Source organism: Acomys minous, assembly GCF_964271855.1.
Source record: "Acomys minous genome assembly, chromosome: 13".
Lineage (NCBI taxonomy): Eukaryota > Metazoa > Chordata > Mammalia > Rodentia > Muridae > Acomys > Acomys minous.
The window spans coordinates 32,005,642-32,030,811 of NC_140495.1; the positions used below are offsets into that span (position 1 = coordinate 32,005,642).

General features: G+C 40.6%; 1 protein-coding gene across 3 annotated transcripts; it reads left to right on the forward strand.

Moving 5' to 3' along the window:
• The first annotated feature begins 1,170 nt into the window (after nucleotides 1-1,170).
• Nucleotides 1,171-24,279, forward strand: MORF4L1 (mortality factor 4 like 1). Of its 3 annotated transcripts, XM_084752250.1 has the most exons (13): nucleotides 1,171-1,331; nucleotides 6,480-6,526; nucleotides 10,358-10,425; nucleotides 13,619-13,735; nucleotides 14,755-14,841; nucleotides 16,626-16,706; nucleotides 18,478-18,503; nucleotides 18,920-19,008; nucleotides 19,663-19,764; nucleotides 20,865-20,953; nucleotides 21,373-21,545; nucleotides 22,118-22,202; nucleotides 23,538-24,279. In XM_084752250.1, exons 1-13 carry the CDS (start codon nucleotides 1,292-1,294, stop codon nucleotides 23,620-23,622), a joined length of 1,089 nt encoding a protein of 362 aa, XP_084608376.1. In that variant the 5' UTR covers nucleotides 1,171-1,291; the 3' UTR covers nucleotides 23,623-24,279. The 3 variants fall into 3 exon arrangements, with proteins under 3 accessions (XP_084608376.1, XP_084608377.1, XP_084608378.1); XM_084752251.1 differs by lacking the exon at nucleotides 13,619-13,735 and having other exon boundaries at nucleotides 1,172-1,331; XM_084752252.1 differs by lacking the exons at nucleotides 1,171-1,331; nucleotides 6,480-6,526; nucleotides 13,619-13,735.
• The last annotated feature ends 891 nt before the right edge of the window (nucleotides 24,280-25,170 follow it).

Consider the following 25,170-nt stretch of genomic DNA (forward strand, 5'->3'; position numbering starts at 1 on the left):
TAGTGAGACTATCTAAAAAGAAAAGTCCCAAAGGTTTACCTAGGATAGTTAGGTAGTTGCAAACTATGGAAGGGTTTCACATATCAGAATGACGATTTTTGGACTTCCTAGTTAACAGCGTTTTAAGCCTTTGCACGCGATTCATGTTATTCTGTGGGTACAGTGTTATTTCATCGCAGAGTACACTAAGGAGTTTTTGCACACAAAAACAACGTGAAGAAAGGTTTTAGTTTTAAGACTTATTTATTTTTAGGTCCATTGGTTTTTATTTTGTCTCAATGCACGTCTCTGAGAGAGTGCACTGTCCTCTGAAACTGCAGTTATAGGCAGTTGTGAGCTGCCATGTGGTGCTGGGAATTGAACTGGGGTCCTCTGAAAGAGCAGCTTGTGCTCTTAACCGCTGAGCCATCTTTCTAGCCCGAAAGGTTTGTTTGTTTGTTTGTTGAGTATACATCCAATATTACATCAAAGAAATAGGATGACAAAAAAAGAGTCCAGAGAGGTGAGGTATGGAACCCTGACTTTGGCGTCAACCAAGGTTTGCCTCCTTCTGTGAGACTAAATATGTCACTGCATTTTACAAACAGTCATGGGAACCGACCTCCAAACAGGGCATGGCTTTCGAGACACAGAAGCTTCTGGAGTGGACCCCCTTCTTGCTCGCCTCTAGCTTCATTTCTGCCTTCCAAAGCTCTCAGAGGCAGAGTGCTGACGCTGCTGAAGAACACAGGCTGCTGAGACAATCCTGCCCTCAGGCCACTTCCACACCCCACGTTACCGCGGCCTTATCTTGTACACAAGCCATCAGCCCCCTGAGCCTTTTCCATCCTTTTATCGCCAGCCAGTGATCTACTTATTTCTTCCTCCTTGTCACCTACAGAAAATCAGATCCGGATTTTAACAAGCCTTTGGGGTCTGGATACCCTAGGGGATTGAGACGGGCAGGGTGGGGGGAAGGGGTGGGGGTGGGGGCGCGGGGAAGGGAGGAGGGGCGTCTCCCGCTCCCCCTCCCCCACCTGGCTTCTCGTGGGCGGAGGGCGGAACTACCAATCCCGGCGTGCCTCGGGGCGGCGCGGGCGCAGGCTCGCGTGCGCGGCGGGCAGCCGTTGGCTGAGGCGGCGGCTGCGCGGGTCGCGGTGCTGTGAGGTCAGGCGGCGCTGGCAAATCGCGCCTAGGATGTAGAGCTGGCTGTGCCCGACGGCGCGTCTGACGCTAAGTTGGGTGGGGTAGAGAGTAGGGGGCGGTAGTCGGGGGTGGTGGGAGAAGGAGGAGGCGGCCGAATCACTTATAAATGGCGCCCAAGCAGGACCCGAAGCCTAAATTCCAGGAGGGTGAGTGTGCAGCTTTGGGGAAAAGGCACCTAACGGCGGAGGGGAGGGAGGTTGAGTCAGGGCGCTTGAGGTTTTGGGGGGGGGGGGAGTCGGGGGTCGGCGTGGCTCGCGGCCTCGGGGAACTGCGGGCAGAGCTTTGTGGGGGGGGGTGAGGGAGGGGAAGGCGCATTGCGGAGGGTAGTAATCTGGGTGCGTCATCTGGAGACAGTGCTTCGTGGCGCGAAAGCGTGCCTCGGCGCGTGTTGGCCAAGCCGAGGCGCCTGTTTTGTTTTTCTGAGAGCGGCGGGGAAAAGTCTTATTGTGGGGAGGCGGCGGCCGGCGGGCGGGCGAGCGATGGCGTCGGTTAGGAAGTGATGTGGCGTGGGGGAGGGGAGCCGCGGCAGCCCATCCCCCCGCGCTGACGCGCACTGCCCCCCGGGGCCTCGTGGGCGACGGTGAGCTGGAGGGTTCGAGGCTGCTTTGGCAACATGGTGGTGGGTGAGGGGGTCTGTCTCAGCCGCGTTCTGTGGAGAGGTGTCCTAGTGCTGGAGGATGGGGGGGATGGGGAGGGTGGGGTGGGGGGCTGCGCGCCCCGCGGCGGGAGAACTGCGTTGTAAAATGGCCGCGGCAAGATGGCCGCGCCATCATGGCTGCCGGCCCTCCCGCAGCTTCGGGCCAGACGCAGCGCCCCCTGGGCACCGAGATCACGCGCAGACCGACGAGTGCTGCCTCCTCTTGCCTCTGAGTGATGGGTGGGGACAGGAAAAACCGTGGGCTGCCCTAGCCAGTTCCTAAGCTTGCTGTTGCGCCTGCAGGCATCGTTTTGTTGTCTTTGGAGCGGAGCGCCTGGGTCCTTTAGTACGGTGTGCTCTCCTGGAGAGCCGTTGCTCGGGAAAACAATTTGCGTCCCACTTTAGGGCGTTCCCGTTTTAGAGGTCCTTAGCCTTGTCATTGTTAAGTACAGTAGTTGCCTGGCTGGTTACTGTCGTAGTCGGTTATTGGCGATTTGAGAGCTGGTGTTTATTAGTTAGTTGGCTTTGAGAACGGTATTTGCTGATGATCGGTTCTTGCAGTGGAAAGCATACTCAGTTCTCACAACTCATCTGTCGAAGTGGGTTTACCAGTACACAAAAGGAAGTAAATACATCTAAAATCATAAAGAGGAACACTTTAAACCTTTTATTGCTATGCGCTTGTTATACATGCCGAGTCCAGATGCCTGCCTAGCTCTTGTTTTAGGGGTGTTTAACCGTTAACATGTTAGACATTAAAAAAATGTCTTAAGCCCCAAACCTAAACATTTTCAACTATATGATGTTCTTAAGGGTATTCCGGGAGTATTTTGGTAGGGACTCAATACTTTTTTTCCGCTCATTATTTTGGTAGGTGTTTTTGAGAAAGTTTTTTGTTTTGGCTTTTGAGGCAAGTCTTGGTATGCACCGTTGGCTACTATACTGATTCTCCTGCCTCAGTCATAAGAGTGCAACAGCTAAATCTGTTAACTATGTCTTAGAAGTTCCCTAAATACTTTAGAATTATAATGACACTTAAAATAGTTTTTGAGGGGATGGACCAATGAAGTGCTTCCAGAGGCAAGCATGAGGGCCCGAGCTTGCATCCGCAGCAAGCCTTTTTAAAAGCCTTTTTATCTCTGGGGGTGGTGGTGCATGTCCTAAATCCCAGCACTCAGGAGGCAGAGGCAGGTGAATCTCTGGATTCCGGACCATCCTGGACAATCCAGTGCTACACAGAGAAACTGTGTGTGTGTGTGTGTGTGTGTGTGTGTGTTTATCTTTCCGTGGTGGGTGGGGACTGGAGCAGGGGGATAAACTCTGTAGCTCATTGGCTGTCCCGCCTACTGATCAGCTATAGTTACAGTGAGAAACCATCTCAAAAAATAGTGTGAGGAGTTAGATGCTGTGGAAGACCCTGAGCTGGCTCGTCTTCACACATAGAACGATCTGTACACTGTAGTTTTGCTAACTGCTAACAGGTGGTTTCCTTTGTGATGCCTGTGTTTTATGTATTAAAACGTGTTAAGAGGCTCAGGCTTCTTCTCCAGGTTGTCAGAGCACAAAACTTAATCCTGGGTTGAGGTTAGGAACTGGAAATCAAGAATGGCTGTTTGAAGGAAGCGCTTTCTTTCTAAAGGAGATGTTTACAAAGTGAGATTACTAAGAGCAAACCAGAAAGAGGGAGTGTTGGTGTAATTGGAGAACAGTGGGAACAAAGGCTAGGTTATGAGAGCTTTGTAAATCCTTGCCCTTACAGATTATTTTCAACTGTAGTTCCTAGGTGTATCTGGGTGTGACACACACTTAAAATTCCATCCAGTATTAGAGAAGCAGAGGCAGGAGGTTAACCAGCCAGGGGCTACATAGTCACCCTGTCTCAGAAAACCAAAGCAAACCAAAAAAATGCGAAATATATAGTCATCTTTAAAACATTTATTTATTCACTTTACATCCTAATTGTAGCCGCCTCTCCTCCCTATTCCCCTACCTCTCATAAAAGGGAAGTCCCCCCAACTCACTCCAGCATATCAAGTTACATCAGGACTGAGGGCATCATCCTCTTCCTTGGGGAAGTGATCAAAAAGCATGCAACAGAGTTGTTGTCAGAGACAGCACCCACTCCTTTTACTAGGGTACCCACATAAAGACCAAGATGCCCATTGGGTACATATGTTTAGGTGGCCATCTTTTAAAAAGATGATAAATGATGTTTGGTCCCTGTCTTAACTCATTCCTACACCCCACATGATGGAGGTAAAGAACTGCTTCCCACAAGTTGTCTCTGACCTCCACATAATGTACAGTGAGTGGCATGTATGTATGCACTTATTCCCCTTCCCACAATAAAATCTCAGAGAACATCTGGAAAGGAAAAATATTTAGTGTTAATGGGATTGTTTTGTAATCTTGGTGGAATTGTGATAGTGAAAAGTGGTGAATGAATATTCGGTGTGTGTGTGTGTGTGTGTGTGTGTGTGTGTGTGTTGCAGTATTTTTTGTGTATGTTTGTGTGCCATGTATGGCCCCAGTGCTCTTGAAAGCCAGAAGAAGGCATTGGATTTCTGGAACTGGAGTTGTGAGCCTCTTTGTGGGTGCTGAGAATGGAACTGTTTCTTTGTCCCCTGGAGGGGTGTTCTTAAATAATTACAAGCTAGCTGGGCCAGGTGACGCCTGCCTGTAATCCCAGCACTCTGGGTGGCAGAAGCAGGGCATCGCTGTGAATTTGGTGCCAACCTGGTCTAGAAGTGAATCCAAAGCAGCCAAGGCTACACAGAGAAACCTTGAAAACAAAACAAAAGGCACCTGGAGTGAAATCAGTTAATCACAGATGTGATTTTAGTGCTTCTGTTTAGTAGCAGAATGTTTTACTCATTTATGTGGATCTTACCCCTGAACTGTTTGAAAAGAAAGTCTAGGCAATTTTTCACCTTTATTCAAGGTGGACATAGCTTTAGTAATGCTTTCATCATTTGAGCCATACAGATTTTATGGCAAACCTTGCTTTTAAGGTTACTGGACCCTAATCTGGAAGTTTGGGGGGGAAAAGTTTCAAAAACCACTTCAGTGGCTAAGGATGTATGTATCTCAGTTGGAAGAGTGCTGCCATAGCCTTCACAAAGCCCTGGGTTCCCCTAAAGTGGCGGCCTGTAATCCCAGGCAAACAGAATGAACATCTGTTTCTCTTCTGCTTTTACATGTTCATTCTATGTTCCACAGGTGGTGAACTATATAGACACTACTACACTGGTGCATGCTTGTTTCTCCTGTCTGCTTAATAGGAAGAAAAGTACAATATAAGTGCAGGAAAGGATACAAATGCATTTGCTTGTCTGTGTGTTCATTATAAATTAAAATGCTTGACACACAACAGAGCTGGCAAGTAGATGCTTTAAAGGTCATATTTAAGAGAGAAAGGGTCTCACCATGTAGCCTTGGCTGACCTATGTGGAACATACTGGCCTTGAATTCAAGAGATCTGCCAGCCTCTGCCTCCCAAGTGCTGGGATTAAAGGTATGTGCCACCATACCAGACCAATAACATAGTTTCATAATTATTTTAATAGTTTTCAGTATAAGATTAGTAGACTAAGCTTTATAGCCACATAGCTGACCCTGTTGGATACCTCAGTTGCCTTGCAGTGTGCTGAAAGCAAGTGAACTGAAAGGAATGTGTGAGATAAACTTCAGGAATCAGAGTTCAGAAATCACCTGCCCAATTTGTTTGATGAACACAGATGGCTTCAAGTCTCAACTTTAGCCAGATTTTATTTGAATTTGCAAGTGCTGATGGTAGACTCAACATTGGGTGTAAGTAAGTTCTTAGTGTTAGGATTGTGTGTGTCTGTTGCTCATTGAACAGCTTAGCTTCTAGAATACTGAGAAACACAGGAAGGATAACTTAAAAACTAACCATTCCTCTGGGCACAGTGACACATACCTTGAACCCCAGCACTCAGGAGGCAGAGGCAAGCCGTCTCTGAGTTTGAGGCCAGCTTGGTCCACAAAGAGAGTCCAGGACAGTGAAGGCTACACAGACAAACTCTGTCTCAGGAAAAAACAAAAAACAAAAAATCCTAACCATTCCATCTCCCATGTGTGTGATCACACATTTTAATTATGTAGAGAGAATATTCAGTAGAAGGAAGCAAAGGTCAGTTGAGTGACAAAACTTTTAGACACTGGAGAAGACCATTTAATAGATTTTGTTTCCAATCTGGACATAGTTGCTTACAGGTGCATGCCTTAAATCCCAGTGCTTGGGAGGCAGAGGCAGGTGGGTCTCTGAGTTTGAGGTTAGCCTGGTCTACAAGTCCAGTACAGCAAAAGCTACACAGAGAAGCCCTGTCCTTGGGGGGGGGGGACCCCAAAACAAAACTATTTCCAGATAATTAAAACAAGTTAACTAGCCAAGCATTATTCCATGGGTAAGTACAGTAGATTTTATTAGGTGAGCAGATTATTTAAATATAAATATAAACTTAAGTTGGTTGTGTTGACCTTGGGTACTTGGTTCTGAAGCATTCGTGTTAGAGTCTTTCCTACTTTTGGCTGGGACTATTATAATCAGATATAGTGACTCTTGGAGTCACATCTTTCTATATGGCAAAGGACTCACATTTAACCTGGCCCTTCCCCCCTCCCCCCTCTTTTACAGGCGAGCGAGTGCTGTGCTTTCATGGGCCTCTTCTTTATGAAGCAAAGGTATGGAACCTGCTTTCTTTTGAGAAGGTGTTCAAAAGTGTTGGTAATCTTCCCATCTCATATTGAGTGTTACTGCATGCTTGGTGGTGGATGGAGAAAATTCAGACATTGCTACTTTTCTGACTTCTAAATTAGCCTATTGGTTGGAAATAGCATTTACATGATAGGTGAAGGTTGGTTGGCTGTAACAAATGGCGTTTTATAGTCAATAACTCAACAGAAAACTACTGTGCATGCTTGCAAGCGCTTGTGCAGGTAGGTGTGTGCCACCTCATGAGGCTGGAGGTCAGAGGAAACCTCAAGTGCCAGTTTCTTCCTGTCTCCTTGTCCTTATACAAGTCTATCAGATTTTCCAGGATTCTTTTCTCCAACTTCTATCTCAGTGTAGGATCAGTAGGATCGTATGGGTTTGGAGATCATGTGAATTCTGCTTACATGGCAAGCACTGTTAACCACCTAGCCATTAACTCAGCTTTTTTTTTTTCTTTTTTTTTCTTTTTTGGTTTTTTTGAGACAGGATTTCTCTATGTAGCCTTGGCTGTCCTGGACTCACTTCTCACTTTGTAGACCAGGCTAACCTTGAACTCTCAGTGATCTGCTACCTCTGCCTCCCAAGTGCTGGGATTAAAGGCGTGCGCCACCATGCCCAGCTCCATTAACTCAGCTTTAACGGTTGATATTTAACTTCTGTCTGCACACTCAAGTGTTTATGCATGTATCTTTCTCTTTGGGTCTGGCAGTTACACTGGCCTTGAACTAACAATAATCTTCCTGCCTCACCCTCTCATGCTGAGGTCTCACACAGATGTGAACCACCATGCTCTGCTTGTCCTATACACTTAACTTCTGTTTGTTAATTTGGATGGTAAAGTTTGAGTCCTGAGTAAGGCTTTTTCTCTGTTTCATCATGTGCTCATCTTATGTAATAATTTACTTATGATTTAGCCACAGGTGCCTGATGGTGGTGGCAGCACATGCTTTAATTGCAGCGCTAGGTCGGCAGAGGCAGGCTACACAGAGAAACCCTGTCTTAAAAAAACCAAAGAGAAAAAAAGGCCAGAGATAACAGTATAATGCATTTATTTTTATTTTAGTGAAAAATGTTTGCAGTTTTTTGAATTAAACCCAGAGCTTTGCATATACTTGGAAGAGAGGTACCACTGCAGTTACATGCCTCTGCCCTGTACAGTGTAATGACTCAGCAGTTAAGAGTTCTGGCTACTCTTCCCGAGGACCTGGGTTCCGTTCCCAGTACCCACATGGTGGCATACAACCATCTGTACTCCAGTTCTAGAGGATCCAGCACGCTCTTCTGATCTCTGTGGAGACCAGGAACATATGCTACACATAAACTTAACAGTCTAAACTCTCTTACTATTTTACTTCTGATGATTTTTTGGTAGAATTTAGGTTGGGATGTCATTCTGGTGCTTGAACCCAGGGATTTAAAAAACTCCAGACATGTTCTCTATTACTGAGCGAACCCTAGCACAGAAAATTAAGTTTCCCTCCCTGTTTGCGTTTTGAGTCAGGATCTTCCTATGAAGCTCAGAGTGTCCTTAACTTCATTCCATAGCTACTCTAGACTGCATCTTACTCTTCACTGCCTGAGGATTGGGACGCCAGGCATTTCTTATTTTTAAAAACATTATTTTGGGATACCATTTCTGTTTGTAGCCCTAGCTGGCTGGAAACTTACTCTTTAGACTAGGATGATCTTCAACTTACAGAATTGCCCCGGCCCGCTTGGGTTCGACTAACGCTCGGGAGGAGTTTTTCCTGTATGGAGACAGAACACTATATACGAAGAAGGGGGCAAGTCTGCATTCTGATCAAACCCTGTTTATTGAAAAAATTCAGAGTTTATATAGGCACAGAGGAGTGGGTATTTGCGTAAGCAAGGGTTGCTATGGATACCTAACTCTGGAATGCTGCAGCAGGTAGGCATCTACCTTTACAGCTGCTAATTGCAGGAGAGAAATTCCAGGAAAGTCGTGAAGGATCTGGTTAGTCAGGAAAAAGCTCCCGGAACTGCTGCTCGTGGGCAGCTGGCCTTTAATCTGATCTTATCAGTAGTCCCACCGGAAAAGGAGTAGCTGGGGGGTCTAGAATGACCAGCCCTCACAATAAACCACAACAGGTGTCTAACTGCCGACCTACGACAAGGCTAGCTAGTTTCTGGTGAATGGCAGACTTCTGGAGAAATAGGAACCTAGGTTCTGACAAGATGGCTGAACATTGGCCATGTAGCCCATCCCCAACACAGAATGACTGCCTGTAACTCCTCAAGGTTGGGATTAATTTTAAGACTTTAACACAAGCCATGGGTTGTGGCAAAGAGTTATAGCACATGCCTGCACTTGCCGGAGGCAGAGGCGGGTGGATCTCTTGAGTTCTAGGCCAGCCTGATCTACAGAGGGAGTCCAGGACAATCAAGGCTACACAGAGAAGCCCCGTCTCAAAAAGACTGTTGGCTAATTACATGGTAGAATACTTGCCTACCTTGATTGATAACTTGAGCTCAATCCTCAATACTGCTGCCACAAACACCACCCCTCAGGTGGTTTAAAAAAAAAAAAAACAAAACCCCACTCATGTAAACACTGCTGCCACAGGCCTATGACCAGGCTACTTTAAGAGTTGAGACAGAAAGATCATTTGGGTACAGAGTTCAAGATTGGCCTTGGTAGCTTAGTGAGACCCTTTTCTCACAAAGTAGTAAGCAGGCAGGAGACAAAATTCAGTGGTAAAAAGCACTTGCCATGCTTGAGGCACTGGTTCAATCCCCAGTACAGAAAACCAACAAAATCTAGCAACACATACACACACACTTTACATATATATATGTAAATATAAAAGCATAATGCTTAAAAGCCAATTTCTGTGTAAATTTCTAGCAAGTTTATATTTGTATGAAAATATTCTTAGCATATAGTACCAGGCAGTTCTGACTAAAAATGATGGTCAGTTACCATGTTTTAAATGTGCAGGTGTTTGTTTATAACTGTAGTCCTTTTGATGATCTTGTATGTTTTTCATTGTTAATTTGTATGTACTTTTGGCTGTGTTTTCCTTTGGCAGCGAAATACTTTGGTGAACAATTTTTAAATGGTGATTGGAGTAAACTATTGTTTGGTTTGCTTGTAGTGAATACCCTTAAGTCCAAAGTCAGATAATCATCACTTGTCCTAGTGATTTTCCTTTAATAATTTGTTCATTTGGCTACTTTTTAAGACAGTTTCTCTGTGTAGCCTTGGCTGTTCTGGTCTCACTTTGTAGACCAGGCTGGCCTTGAACTCACAGAGATCCACTTGCCTCTGCCTCCTTGAGTGCTGGGATTACAGATGTGTGCCACCTGGCAGCTTTCATTTCTTGAGTTTGGATAGCAGATGTAGCATGTTGATTTATAGAGACAGCCTATCTATTTATTTATTTATTTTGGTTTTTCGAGACAGGGTTTCTCTGTAGCCCGGCTGTCCTGGAGCTCACTCTGCAAACCAGGCTAGCCTCAAACTCAGAGATCCGCCTGCTGGGATTAAAGGTGTACACCACTGTCTGGCTAGAGACAGCTTATTAATGCTGTCTATCAGCTTTGTGTTTATTTCTAAGTGCCAGTTTTGTAATCTTTAGAAAAGTGTTCCCAGCACTAGGAGTATGAGATCCAATTGGTTCACTCTAAAAGTGCTCTAAAAGTTTTTACAGCATCAAATTATTCAAGATTTAATTCTTCATATTAAAAAGAGCACATCTGTTATTATGCACATTTGCTTTTTAGATTAAGAATGATAAGATTTCATATGTGTACTAAAGACCTTTTCTTTTTTATTTCAGTGTGTAAAGGTTGCCATAAAGGACAAACAAGTGAAATACTTTATCCATTACAGTGGTTGGAATAAAAAGTGAGTATTAGACCTTTAAAAGCATTTTGTCCTCTGTTGTAATGTAACATTTTGAAGCAAGGATGAGCCATTTTTATTATGATGAAACTATATCAGGCAAAACTCAGCCATTTTATATGTACTTGATTTTCTCGGGAATATTTACTTATTTATTTGCTTTTTGTTTTTCGAGACAGGATTTCTCTGTAGCTGTCCAGGACTCTGTAGATCAGGCTGGCCTCCAAGTCAAAGTGATCCACCTGCCTCTGCCTTCTGAGTGCTGGGATTAAAGGCGTGCACTACCACAACTAGCTTTTATATTACTTTGTAGTGTCCAGTGACTATCTGGACCAACTATCCTGGTTGAATTATGGGGCTTTTTTTACCTGCTAGATTTGATTTATTTATTTTGGGCATATGTTTTAAGATTGCCTGAATTTTTTGCCTGCACACAAACGAAGTGACTAATCTTTCTTATTCAAGAGGCTAACCTCAAAACTAGCTGTAGAAAAAGGGGGATTTTTTTTTAGAAATGACAGTTTACAAACCTATTTTAGGAAGTTTTGAAACATAATGCTATGTTAACAGAAAGTAGTTTCCATGTGCCTTAGCATAGAAAATTCTGATTTACAGAATTTAACTTTTCAATGACCATTGGAGCTCTTTCTCAGTATGTTCTTTTTGGGACCCAAAAGTAATATTAGCACTTAATAAATTATCCAGGCCTTTTGTCTGGAATTGAGTAGCTTTTTTTTTTTTTTTTTTTTTGTTTGTTTGTTTTTTGGTTTTTTTTTTTTTTTTTTTTTGGTTTTTCAAGACAAGGTTTCTCTGTGTAGCCTTGGCTGTCCTGGACTCACTTTGTAGACCAGGCTGGCCTCGAACTCACAGCGATCCGCCCGCCTCTGCCTCCCGAGTACTGGGATTAAAGGCGTGCGCCACCACGCCCGGCTGAGTAGCTTATTTTTATTAGGGGAGATTTTAAATCATTTTTATTACTGATATTTTGTACTTTAGGGATTACATTGAAAGGAACTAGCCATTCAGGAATTACTTTCTGATAACTAGGAATGCTTAATGCTGCTTTGTCTCATTTGATACAGTTCTTTATCTGAATGACCAACTCATTAATTAAGTTTGTTAAAAATAGGTAAATGCTTTTAGGTAAGAAACATCAAACTTATATCATAAATATAATTGTAGAAAGGCCGCAATTCAAAACACATGAAAGCACATTCTAATAATTTGTGAATAAAGTATTTCTAATAATGATCAGTTGATAATGTCAATATTTCAAAACAATGCCAGTCTTCTGTTAAGAAATTGGGAGCTGAGTGTGAAGAAATTGGGAGCTGAGTGTGCTGGTGCATGCCTTTAATCTCAGCACTCAGGAGGCAGAGGCAGAGGCAGGCTGATCTCTTGAGTTCCAGGCTAGCCAGAACTACATAGTGAGACCTTGCCCCCACCAAAAGAAAAAAAAAATACATTTTTATTTTAGGATGGTTGTAATATCTGTATCTAGGAAACGGACTTTTTAATGTTATGACTTCCAGAGTATATCTCCATATTTTAAAAGTGAATTAAAAACCGAATTTCTATCTCATAATTCATGAGGGTTATATTGTACATGTTACTTTGCTAATGTCCAGATAAAATGTGCGATACTCTTTTGATACTATTCTTAAGTATGAGGGGTGGGAAAGTTAAAAGTCCATATAAATTAGGAAAGGAAACACAGCACATTCATGGTATGGGCCTTTCCCTTTCTCTACACACTTTAGAGTTTTGTTTAAATAGCTGTGAATATACTTTTTATGCTTCATTCTTGTACTTTGTGTAAAATTACACACATGGACATGTATAGGTCAATATGTTAGGTTGCGGTTTTTGTTGATTGCCATCAATTAAGAAAACTAAAGCCTCTGGTTTTCTACTTTTGCTTTTTCAAAAGGCATTTTTCCTTTCTTGGATTGCGGTTCTAGACAGAAATAGGTGGCAGTTTTATTTATTTAGATCATGTTTTCTTGGGAAAAGAAAAGGAGAAATAGCCATAGTAGGCATTATAAGACTGTTGGAGTGTACTGAGGGAAATTAAGATATCATAGGTGTTGACACTTTCATAGTTGACTTGCTAAACATGTCGTTTTAACTTGGGGGTTATTTAGAAATGATTTTTTTCATTTTCCTTGTTTGAGACTGGGTATTGCTTTGTGGCTTTGGCTGTCCTGAAACTTGGAGTAATCTTTCTGCCTCCTGAATGCTGAGATTATGGATTGTACCACATCTAGCTCTAGAGAACTTTAAAAACCATTTCAGATGCGTGCCCCTTAAATGCCTGTCAAGTACGTTATGTGTGTATTTAATTTTGCCAGTGCATTTGACTTTTGGATTAGTCACAGCTACTTTAGAAAATGCTGAAAGTCACATGCTTGATCTATATTTAAGATTTTGAGTGACTCTCAGATATGCTTAATAGAGATTCTTAGAATGCAGGTAGCTGGCCATTTTGCTTTTTTCAGTTTTAGCAAGGATTTTTAACTCTTTGCTTATAAGCTCTTGGAGTGTCTTGGTAATTGGCTATTGGTCAAAGTGCTTGTTTATATCTCATGGGGAAAGAGTTTCTATGGTTTTAAAGCAGTTAAAAGTTTGTGTCCTTTAATTTGGGGAGAATAGGGACATAATTTTTTTAAAAAGATCCTCATGGATGGGGATATAGTTCAGTGGTAGAGCTCTTTCTTGCTTGGAGCCCTGGACTCAATCTCCAGTATCTTGCCCCCTTCACTTGACCCCATCCCCTCAAAAACGAAAGAAAAGGATGGTTTATAGAATACCTTTATTTATTTAGAAATAGTGTCTTAATATGTAGCCCTGGCTGAACTGGAGCTTGATGTATAGACCGGGCTGGCCTGGACTTACCTGTCTCTGCCTCTATAGAGTGCTGAGACCAAAGGTGTATGTATATACACCATTATGCCCTGCTGCAGGACACCTTTAAAATACACTGTACAGCAAAATTCCAATTTCAAATTGGAATTTTTTGAACATTAGTATAAATACACCTTAAAAATCACAGTAGATACTAAGATAATAAAAACCTTACTGGAATTTGTTGACACAGACATTAAAATATTCCATTTGTAAATGAATCTTGATAAAACTTACGCTAAAATCTGCACATAGTTACTGAGATTACTTTGTACTATGCTGTCTGTATCAGAAGTGCTGTGAGGCCCAGGCGCTCTGAAAAATCTTTGAAGACACGTGAGGATATTGTAGCCCTTTTTCCTGTTCCTGAAGGAGCTCCCTCAGTACACCACCCCCTCCTGACCTCTAGGTAAATGCATGTTTTAAAGTTTTCTTTAGGAAATCATGTTGAGGAATGTCTTATTTATTAATTTTCCTTTTGGCTATACTCTATAAGAGGTCAGAGGTTGGAATCATTAAGTAAAAGATTGCCTCAATAATACACCTGATTGTGTCACTAATGGAGCTCCATCAGCAGGAGAAAAGACTAATTTTGCTCAAAAGTTAGTTTGCTTAAAAAGTTGAACATTCCACAAGAAAGTTTTGTTTTCCCATACACATCAACAAAAAGCTTGTTTTGTGAGAAGCCAGATAGCTACCTTAGTTTTTAGAAAGCCTCTAGTCTTCCTTAGAAGTTACAGTACTCCCTTTGAGTAGAAGAAAGTGAGCAATGGGGTATTTGATGTGTTTCTGATGCACCTTCAGCATATGTGACCTGTGTAACTTATGGCAGTACTGTAATTCTGAAAGGCTAATCATGGCTTAGAGACTTTAGTGATGTATTAAACCATTTAAAAATGATTTGAATAATCTATATACATAGTTTATATTTGGAATGCTACTTCTTACTAGAGCACTTTGTTAGATTTTTTTCTTTTAGATAAGAATGGATTTACACTGCCAGCTTATCAAATTATTTCAGAAAAAGATAGGCATGGATTGTGCATTCCTGTAATTACAGAATTTGGGATACTGAGGCAGGATTACAGTGAATTCAAGGCCAAGTTGGAATTCATTTTTAAGAATTCTCCAAAAATGAGGGTGGACAAGATGGCTCAGTGGGTTAAAGTACTTGCCAAGGGTGAAGACCTGGACCTCAGGACCGACATGGTGAAAGAAGCAACTCGGAGAAGTTCTCTGATTTCTACATGCATACTGTACTATGCACTTGTACATACGTACAGATTAATAGATGTTAAAAGTAGAAAATTAAAACACGTTATTTCAGGAATTCCTATGTTTTAACTCTTAGATCTTTAAATGTTAAATGGAAGAGAACCTAAGCTGCATTAAGGTATTCTTCAGTGCTGTTATAACTTGTCTTTTCAGTTGGGATGAATGGGTCCCAGAAAGCAGAGTGCTCAAATATGTGGACACCAACTTGCAGAAACAGCGAGAACTTCAGAAGGCCAATCAGTAAGTTTGTTTTGAGATTTTTTTTGGACCCAGAATGAACAAAATAGGATCATGTTGGTGTCTCCCTCTCTTGGTAAAATGATTCTTGGTACTTGTTAGTTCCAGTGTTAAAGCTTGATTGCAAGTAATTACATATATTCTAGGTAAAAGAAATATCCTGTCATTTCTGAGTCTGGAGTTTTAGAAATTGGAGGTGCAGACCCATTAATACCTTGTTTAACTACTACTTGGGGGCTGTGGAGGCTGCTAACTTTGAGGAAACAAGGGAAGAGACGTCCCCGTTAATATTCATCTCTGAAAATAACACCAAGAGGAAAAGACCCATAAAAATTATAGGGTAGTTACTACATTTGAATTTTATAGTATTTACAAAACTGAAGTTATAACATGGAATCAAATAAAAGAAAACATGGGGATGGGGGGGGGCTGGAGAGATGGCTCAGTGGTTAAGAGCGCCACCTGCTCTTCCAAAGGTCCTGAGTTAAATTCCCAGCAACCACATGGTGGCTCATAACCATCTGTAATGTGATATGGTGCCCTCTTCTGACTTGCAGGAGAACATGCAAGCAGAGTACTGTATACATAATAATAAATAAATAAATCTTTAAAAAAAAAAAGAAGAAAGAAAGAAAACACTGGGACTCTTAGTCATAGCACTGGAATTTATAGTTTCTGAGACTATATATTCATCAATTTGTATTGTGTGACTTTTTATTTTAGTAACAAAAGCCCTTTTTTCCCCTCTCTCTGCATTCATTTATTTATTTTGTATGTGGGCGTGGATTTGCCATGTTGAGATTGTGGAGGTTGGAGTCTTTTTTTTTTTTTTTTTCTTTCTTTCTTTCTTTCATGTAAGGTTCAGGAATTGAACTCAGGTCAGTGTGAGTGGCTGCACTTTGACCTCTTAGGCCAGCCCTCTGGCTTCATCCTTGGTTTCTTGGATCTTTTGTTTGATTTCTGTAGACCTTTTTAAAATTATTTTTGGGTTTGTTTATATATACACCAGTGTTTTGCTATTATGTGTATGTGGGTACCACGTACATGCCAGAAGAATGAGTCATGTCCCTTGGAGCTACAGATGGTTGTGGGCATCCATGTGGGTGCTGGGAATAAAACTCATGCCTTGTGCAAGAGCAGGGAGTGATCTTCCCAGGCCTGATTTCCGTAAATTTTCTCTCAATATTTACATGGGGACCTCAATTTTTAATATGGAACTTTAATTCTTGTTCTTGGTTCTAGGCAGAAAAATTTCAGGCCTTTTGCTTTTTATTTTGATTTTGTTGTTACGTGCATGCCTGCACACTAGAAGATGGCATCAGATCTCATGGGACTATAGTCATGTAGTTGTGAGCAGCCATGTGTGTGTTTGGAACTGAATTCATAACCAGTGTTCTTAACTGCTAGGCCATCCTTCCAGCTCCATTTCAGACTTTCTGTGGGTGTTACTTATTTTAAAGTCTTTATTTATGTATTTATTTATGGTTTTCGAGACGGATTTCTGTGTATAGTCTTAGCTGTCCTAGATTCTTTTTTGTAAGCCAGCCTGGTCTCAGTTTGGAACGCTATAGAAGTCCACTTATTTTAAATTTTTTCTGAGATTAGAGCCTCACTGTACAAGCCTTAGCTGGTCTTGACCTAACAGGGATCCACCTGCTTTGCTTTGCCTCCAAAGTACTGGGTTTAAAGGAGTTTAGCACCATACTTGGCTGAGAACTGCAGGCACAATTTGCCTTTTCTTAATTAAATAACTCCTTTATGATGACTTTTTGACATTATTTTTGAAGGGAACAGTATGCAGAGGGCAAGATGAGAGGGGCTGCTCCAGGAAAGAAGACATCTGGTCTGCAACAGAAAAATGTTGAAGTGTAAGATGCTCTTTGTTTAAATAGTGCACACTGTTTCATAAGTGTAATTAAGTTTATGATTGCTTACGATACATTCTTTGTCTCTAATGGGAGCTTCTAAAAACGTCAGATTTTCATTTCTCAGATATCAGGTTGTTAGAGTAATTTAAAATGCATATTAACTACTTTCTTAGCCTCTTCTCTTACACTAGAATATATGCAACATTAAAGTAGCATAGTTTTAGCAGTTCATTGGTGATAAGTGCTTTTACAGTTATGTTTGAAGTTACATGTGTATATACACACAGTGTTTTATCTTAGAAAGGTAGTAGTGAATTATCAGGCAGTCAAGTTTTGATATAATTATTTTGGCAAAGGTTACGTTTTCAGTAGTGTTAATACAAACATAAAATGAGAATGAGAAAAGGGTAACTTGTTAATTCTGGATTGTGAGGCTTCTTGGTAACCAGCCCATAGTGTGAAAGTCAATACATGCCTTTTATCTTTAAAAGTTACGTAGCTGAAACTGACTGTAGACACCAAATATATGATTTTAAAGATTAGTAATAGAAAATATAGGCTATAACTATTACTTGAATTTATTGAAAATTTCATTCATGTATATAATGTATTTTGATAATATTTATCCCACCACTCTCCCCTCCCATAAATATAATTTCTAACAGTTTATATTTTGACTATATGTTGTCATAAGTTTTAGAATTAGAATACAGGCAGAACACTAGCAGTTATTGTATGAATCCTGTACACTTAAGAACTGGTCTCTTGGGGTTGGAGAGATGGCTCAGTGGTTAAGAGCACTGCCTGCTCTTGCAAAGGACCTGGGTTCAATTCCCATCACCCACATGGCAGCTCACAACTGTCTGTAACTCTAAGATCTGACACCCTCACACCAATGCACATAAATTAAAAAATTAAAAAAAAAAACTGGTCTCTTGAGCTGGGCGAGGTGGCACATGCCTTTAATCCCAGCACTTAGAGGCAGAGGCAGGTGGGTCTTTGTGAGTTCGAGGCCAGCCTGGTCTACATGTGAGCCCAGGACAGCTACACAGAGAAACCGTGTCTCGAAAAACAAAAACAAACAAACAGAACTGATCTCTTTTGATTTCCACGAATCATTAGCATGTGTGTACAAGTGGTTTAATTGGACTTGGGAATAATGCCATCAGATCTTTCCTACTATAAACTTTAACCTTACTGAGTAAAGGGAAACTTAATGATTGGCTAGATTTTGGCTTTTTAAGACAGAGTTTCTCTGTGTAGTCTTGGTTGTCCTGGAATCACTTTGTAAACCAGGCTGGCCTTCAACTCACAGCAACTGCCTGCCTCTGCCCCCAAGTGCTGGGAAGAAAGATGTGCATCATCATGCCCAGCTTGGCCAGATTATTTTTTTTTAAAGATAAGCTTTGCCTGCCTCTGCTTCCCCAGTGGTTGGGTTGAAGGTTTGCACCACCACACCCAGCCTTTGATGATGATAACTTGTTATTACTGGGTTTTCAAGACAGGTTTCTCCGTGTAGTCTTGGCTGTCCTGGACTCACTTTGTAGACCAGGCTGTGCTTGAACTCACAGATATTTGTCTGTCTCCAGAAGTGCTGGGATATAGGTGTGCTCTACTGTGCTTGGCTGTGAAATTGCTTTTTATAATTTTAAAATTTATGTGTGGCTATGTATTCACAAGTATGCATGGTCCCACAGAGGCAGGCTAGTCATTTTTCCTTGAATTTACCATTGTTTTTCTAGTAGTAATTTTTGTTTTCTTCTATTTTCAGGAAAACAAAAAAGAACAAGCAGAAAAGTAAGTGTATAAACTTTTGGAAAATTGACCTATTCCTTATGACACTTAGGTTGTGAGTTCTCTACATTAAGCTGACATTTAATAAGTATGTGGTTTATTGACCTGGAGTCTAGGTCTTAAAGCAGTCTTGTGTGTAGATAAGGACAGCTTTGATCTTCTACCTCCTAGAAAGTGTAGTTGTTTTCACCTACCTGCTTCAAGTCTTAATAATTCACTTAGGAAGATAGTATTTTAAACATATGATATTATCAAATATTTCCTAAATGAATTATTGAGTATGTTCTTTTTTAGAAATATGATTCTTTAAGTTGGATTTATTAAACTTCTGTAATGGGGGAATGAGAACTTAAGGCACTCTACCTACATTATTTGTTAGTTAACCAGCGCTGCCCCCACCTTCCACATATATTTTGTAGCACCTGGAAATGGAGATGGTGGCAGCACCAGTGAGACGCCTCAGCCTCCTAGGAAGAAAAGAGCCCGGGTAGATCCTACAGTTGAAAATGTGAGTTTTCTTACCTTTTTCTCTGTTAGGCTGGCCTAAAACAGTCATCTTTACTTCCCCCACTCCTGTCCGTCCTACTATTTGTAAGACAGCATCTTGGTATGTGGTTTAGGCTAGCTTTGACTAGAGCCTCATGCCTCGGTTTTCCAAATGCTAGGGTTACTGACACATGCTACCAAAGTTGAGGTGTGCATGGTGCAAAGTTAGATGTGCATGGTGCATGGTGCAAAGTTAGGTGTGCATGGTGGTGCATGCTTTTAATTCCAAGCACTCAGGAGACAGAGAAAGGCAGGTCATGAGTTCGAGGCCAACCTGTTCTACGTAGTGAATTCTAGGATATCCCGAGCTACATAGTAGCTCATAGTAAGACCATGTCTCAAAAAAGCAAGAAAATCGTGTTTTGGATAACCATTTGGTTATCAACAGTAATTCTGAATATTGCATTTTCAGAAGAGGAGAAAATGCACTAAGGGCCATTATGACTCAAGACCATATTTTTCCTGACTATATGAGTTCATGTTTTTTTGTTGTTGTTGTTCTTGTTTGTAAAGTGGCTCCTTCAAGGAAATAGTGTATACATGCTGATTTAAAGGTCAAAAGAGAAGTTACTATTAAGCAAGAAAGGTTTGCAATAACTTTGCTTTTCTGATTTAGGAAGAGACATTCATGAACAGAGTTGAAGTTAAAGTAAAGATTCCTGAAGAGCTGAAACCATGGCTTGTGGATGACTGGGACTTGATCACCAGACAAAAACAGGTAATTTAGGACACTTTTGTAGTTAATTTTATTTATTTCTTTTTGCCTGTGTATATGTCTGCGTGGCATGGCCTTTGCAGTACCTGTGGAGGGCTAACTGGTTGTTAGCCACTGTGTGGAATGCTGGGAATTGAAGCTGAGTCCTAGTGGCTCTTAATTTTGAGCCATCTATCTAATCCCTTAAAATTTTCTTTGTTTATGATTAAGAAAGTTGGAGGTTGCTAGAGCAGAACTCTTCCGAACACTAATAGGCAAGGAAACATGTTTTGCATCTTAATGTTGCCTACAGTAGAGCATTTACATATGTCCTGATAATGGAATATAGTAGAAAGCATATAACATTGCCTGCAAGCAATCCTGAATGTAATTAAGGTCCTAGATTTATTTACTTGCATCATGTTGTTTTTAAAAAACATCCATCCATCATCGTCATCATCCCCCCCCCCCCAGGATGCAGACAACCTGATCTTTCCCTAAAACAGAATGGGTGCCAACAGAAGAACCTCACCCCAGTGAGGTTTTAGGGAGAAAGGGGAACAGTCCAAAAGTAGGTATGCCACTAAGAAGCCCTCCCCTAAATAAACCATGGCTTAGACAAGATGCATGTGAGCATTGTCCCTGGAGCTTCATCTTCGCTATTAGGAAGGACCCTGTGGATCTTTCAAGTGTCAATTTTCTGAGGGTTTTGTTTGTTTACTTAGTCTTTAGGAGCCTCTTTTCCTCCCTCCTGACAGGGCATGTTCAAAATCCAAAGAAACTGCTTTCACAACATAGAAAAATAGGAATCCAGAAAAACTTAGAACAATAAGAGTTGGTTTATCTAAGTCCAGATATAGGAACTCCGTCCAGACCAACTGTTTAAATTGACAAATGGTAGATGCAGTAGGTCATGAGAAAAATAAAGATTCACGAGAATTGAGATTCCATAGACATAGTTGGGATTTGGTTGAAGGTACTTGGTTGGATTGTGCAATTGTATCTCCTTGCATAGTGTTTGTAATCTTAAACACGTTTAGCAGGCTTTCTGTGCTTCATCTACTTTGTTGGAAAGAATGTGTTTTTTTCTGTATAAGCATTTGTGTTCAATTTTTTTTCCATAGCTTTTTTATCTTCCTGCCAAGAAGAACGTGGATTCCATTTTGGAGGATTATGCAAATTACAAGAAATCTCGAGGAAATACAGATAATAAGTAAGAATATACCCTTTTGAATATATACAAAGTACTTAAGTACTATTTTAGGTACAACTTTTGGGGCCTGGTGGTGGTTGGTGACTCACTCCTCCTTTAACCCACCACTTGAGAATCAGAGGCTGAAGGATCTCTGAGGCCAGCCTGGTCTACAGAGTGAGTTCTAGAACTGCCAAGGCTACAACAAGGAAACCCTGCCTTGACAGTCCCCCCCAAAATTGTTTTTTTTTTTTACTACTTTTGAAGGCATATATATATACCTTATTTTGACAGGGCTGCAATTTTCCAAATCCTCCTTTAATATAATTTTGAAATTGATTTTACTTTAAAAAAGAAAAATCTTAGCTGTAGTTCCTTACCTTTATAGCCTCTCCAGATAGGACATATTTTTGAAAGTAATGTTTTTGTTCTTTTATCAGGGAGTATGCTGTTAATGAGGTTGTGGCAGGTATAAAGGAGTACTTCAATGTGATGCTGGGCACTCAGCTGCTCTACAAATTTGAGAGACCACAGTATGCTGAAATTCTCGCGGATCACCCTGATGCACCCATGTCCCAGGTGTATGGAGCGCCACATTTACTGAGATTATTTGGTAATAAGACTTAAGAAATTGAGCCTTTATAATAGCTGATTTTTTTTTTGTCTTTACTAAATGACTGAGAGATAAAATAGCTGAGAGATAAAATAAAATATGACTGTCAGTTTGAATATTTATTTAAAAATTTGCTTGGAAGATTTAAGTAGTAAGATTTTTTTTTTTTTTTTTTTTGAAAAAGAATTTGAAAAGTCATTAAGATTGGGGAGATAGCTCACTCCAAAGAATCCAAGTGTGATGATTTCCCTCCCACATAAAAAAGCTGGGTGTAGTGGTACACACTTGTGACCCAGTGCTGGGGCAGCATAGGTAAGCATCCTAGGTTTTCACTGGCTGCCCTGACCTGTGAACCCCAATCCAGTGAGATGGGGACTCTTTTTTTTAAGGTGGAAAGATAATAAATTTGTCTTTTAGCTTACCAGACAACACACATACACTCATCTACATATACACATAAAATCATTTAGTTTTATGAAATCAGAGACAGCTCGATTATTTCCTACATAGTTACTGTGTATGGTTATAGTGCTGCTTTGGATATAACTTTAACATAATTCTTTGTTAAATAGTGCGAATTGGAGCGATGTTGGCCTACACACCTCTAGATGAAAAAAGCCTTGCTTTATTACTGAACTATCTACACGATTTCCTCAAGTAAGTTTAATTGAAATCATGAACAATTGGGGTGGTTATTTAACATTAATGTGTGAAAGAAGAGATTATCATAATTACTAAAATAAATAATATATTTGTGCAGATGCCAATAAGGCAGTAGAACAGTATAAATACGGGAATCTCACAGACGATGGAGAATAAACATGTAGGTGCTGTATGGGAAATGATAATGTGACTAAATCTCCAAGTTGTTAAGACAATAAAAACATAGATTGATTTTTGTAGATTTACAGCAATAGAGAGTAGGAAGATAAGCTATAAACTTATAGGGGGTACATTTAAATAGGATGTAGGAGACTTAGAGAAATAGCAATAATGTCTTAGTTGGGCCAGTGGCTTACCCCTGTCAAAATTAAAGCGGATTTTTGAGGCCAGACTAAATTATATGCTGAGGCCTAGCTGAAAAATAATGCCCAAGGATATAATAATACAAATATAACTTAGTTGAGTTTAAAAGATTGAAGAAAAGCAGTTCTACATCATGTTGGAGGGCATTTTTATAATAGCCAAGCAGCTTTTAGAGATGATAAAATGCTCTAAATATACTAGCAAGGCTTCTATTTACCAATGAATTGAAGAAGAAATCAACTGTAGTGGCAGGCAGTATTCTGATTCGTGTTTGGAGAGAAACATTTCAATTTGAAAAGGACTAGGATTTCCAGAATATGGAACATAGTTACTGTGGATTATTACGTTTTGGGCCTGGTATTGAAGAGGGTTGGAATATTTTATTTATGACCCTTTTTCTAACAATAGTAAATATTTTCTCCAGACTTCAATTTCTTTGATAATACAGAAATGCACTACTTCACATTTCACATCCCCTTATTTCAGGTTTGAACTTGAAGTGTGTTTGTAGACTACCTTGTACTTAATTGAAAAGGCTAAAGAAAATAAATATTGTTTTAGGGTAAGTGCTGCAGTATGGTAGGTTAGCTGTTTGCAAATTCCCTCAGGTTGAAGACAGCTGTTCCTTGTTTAAAAAAGACTTGCTGGGTGTGGTGGTCCTCGTCTTTAGTCCTAGCAGAGGCAGGCAGGCAGGCAGGCAGAAGCAGGCAGATCTCTTGAGTTCAGGCCAGCTTGATCTACAAAGCAAGTCCAGGACAGCCAAGGCTACACAGAGAAACCCTGTCTTGAAAAACGAAACAACTAAAAAAACAAAAACAAAAAAAACCTTGACACTATGTATTTTTGTCTATAATCTTAACTGGTTTGGATTATAATAATGGGGTTTTTTTTTTTTGAGGCAGTGATCTATGGTTAGTATCAATATGACTTAACATTTTTATAATGAATTAACAATTTTCTTTTTAGGTACCTGGCAAAGAATTCTGCAACTTTGTTCAGTGCCAGTGATTATGAAGTGGCTCCTCCCGAGTACCATCGGAAAGCCGTGTGAGGGGTGTGCTCACTCTCTCTCACTGTGCTTGGATCTCTGTACACAGTTTGGTTGTTAGTCCTTCTCTTGTACAAATGATATACTTTGAAGACCGTTAGTGTATAACAGAGTTGCTGTTTGTTTTCTGTTTGAATTTAAACAGAGAAAATAAAAGGAGTCACTGCTCCTTTTTTCTTTTTCTTTTTTTTTTCATTTCAAAGTTTCTACCAGTGTATTCAGTGATGGACAACAGAGACATGCTGTAGAGTGTTTTATTGCCTAGTTGACAAAGCTGCTTTTGAATGCTGGTGGTTCTGTTCCTTTGACACTACGCACTTTTATAATATGTGTTAATGCTCTATGACAAAAATGCTCTGATTCCTAGTGCCAAAGGTTCACTTCAGTGTATATAACTGAACACTCATCCATCTGTGCTCTTTTTTTTTTTAATGGTGCTTAAAGAGCCCATCCTTTGCAAGTCATCCATGTTGTTCCTTAGGCATTTTATCTTTGCTAAATTGTTAAAGAATGGTGGCTTGTTTTCATGGTTTTTGTATTTGTGTCTAATGCACGTTTTAACATGATAGACGCAATGCATCATGTAGCTACGGTTTTATGGAAAAGTCAATCTTGTAGGAGTTGTTTTTCAGATCTTCAATAAATTTCTTTAAATTTCAAGAGATTGTGTGATGGCTGTGTTATCAAAAGCTTGGTACATTGTATATTAGAAACTGATTGCTCAGGAAACTTTAATTATGTGGTTGATCTTTATGGAATGGAAGCTTACTTGGACGTGGAGTAAACTGTTGGATGTAGAAATGTGTTGTCCTGAGTCCTGCCTAAAAAGCTAGGTGTCTATGATAGTGTCCTTTATTCTGGCTCTTGAGCATTGAGGGCATTTTACTTGTGTAAAAATTGCTTTCTGTTGGTGATTGATTATATTTAAGGCATTTCTTTTGAGACATGAACTAAGAAATCTGCATTTTCTTTGGGGTACTTGTAAGGGAAACATTGACATTTTTAGTAGAGATACCAGAGTGATTTGGACAGGATACTGGAAGGGGTTCAGATGGCAAGATCCAGAAGAGTAGAGGGAGAGTCAGAGGAATGAAATGGTGTGTGTTTATGGTCTCTTGAACTGTAGTTTAAAGATCTGCTTGTGGGGTGGGAGATCACTGTCATTTACCTATTGAGTCTTGGGTTCAATTTCTAGCACAGAGTAGGGAATAAACTTGTTTATTTGGTACATATCAAAAGGATGATGGGTTGCTTTTGTTGCTGTTCCTGTATCTCAATTCCTGTGGAGTGTTGCTTTCAATCAATAGATTGTATGTGTGGGGGGGGGGGGCGGTACTTGCCACATTGCACATCTGGAGATTGGAGGACAACTTTTGAAGAGAGTTCAAGTTCGCCTCTTTCACCTTGTACGTAGGTTCCGGGGATTGGACACAGATTAGGCCTTTGCCTGTTATCCCTGGCCACAGTAGTGTGCTGTGCTTTTAATCAGTCAAGATGGTTTTTTAATGAGTTGTTTAATTTATGCAACTGTATACCTAAATTTGACTAAAT

What these genes read in the sequence shown, in the direction of transcription:
- MORF4L1 (XM_084752250.1), top strand. Translation starts at nt 1,292, where the DNA reads ATGGCGCCCAAGCAGGACCCGAAGCCTAAATTCCAGGAGG. An exon ending in CACCCCCTCCTGACCTCTAG is followed by an intron (nt 13,736 to 14,754) that starts GTAAATGCATGT and finishes TTGTCTTTTCAG; the next exon opens with TTGGGATGAATGGGTCCCAG. An exon ending in CAACAGAAAAATGTTGAAGT is followed by an intron (nt 16,707 to 18,477) that starts GTAAGATGCTCT and finishes TTCTATTTTCAG; the next exon opens with GAAAACAAAAAAGAACAAGC.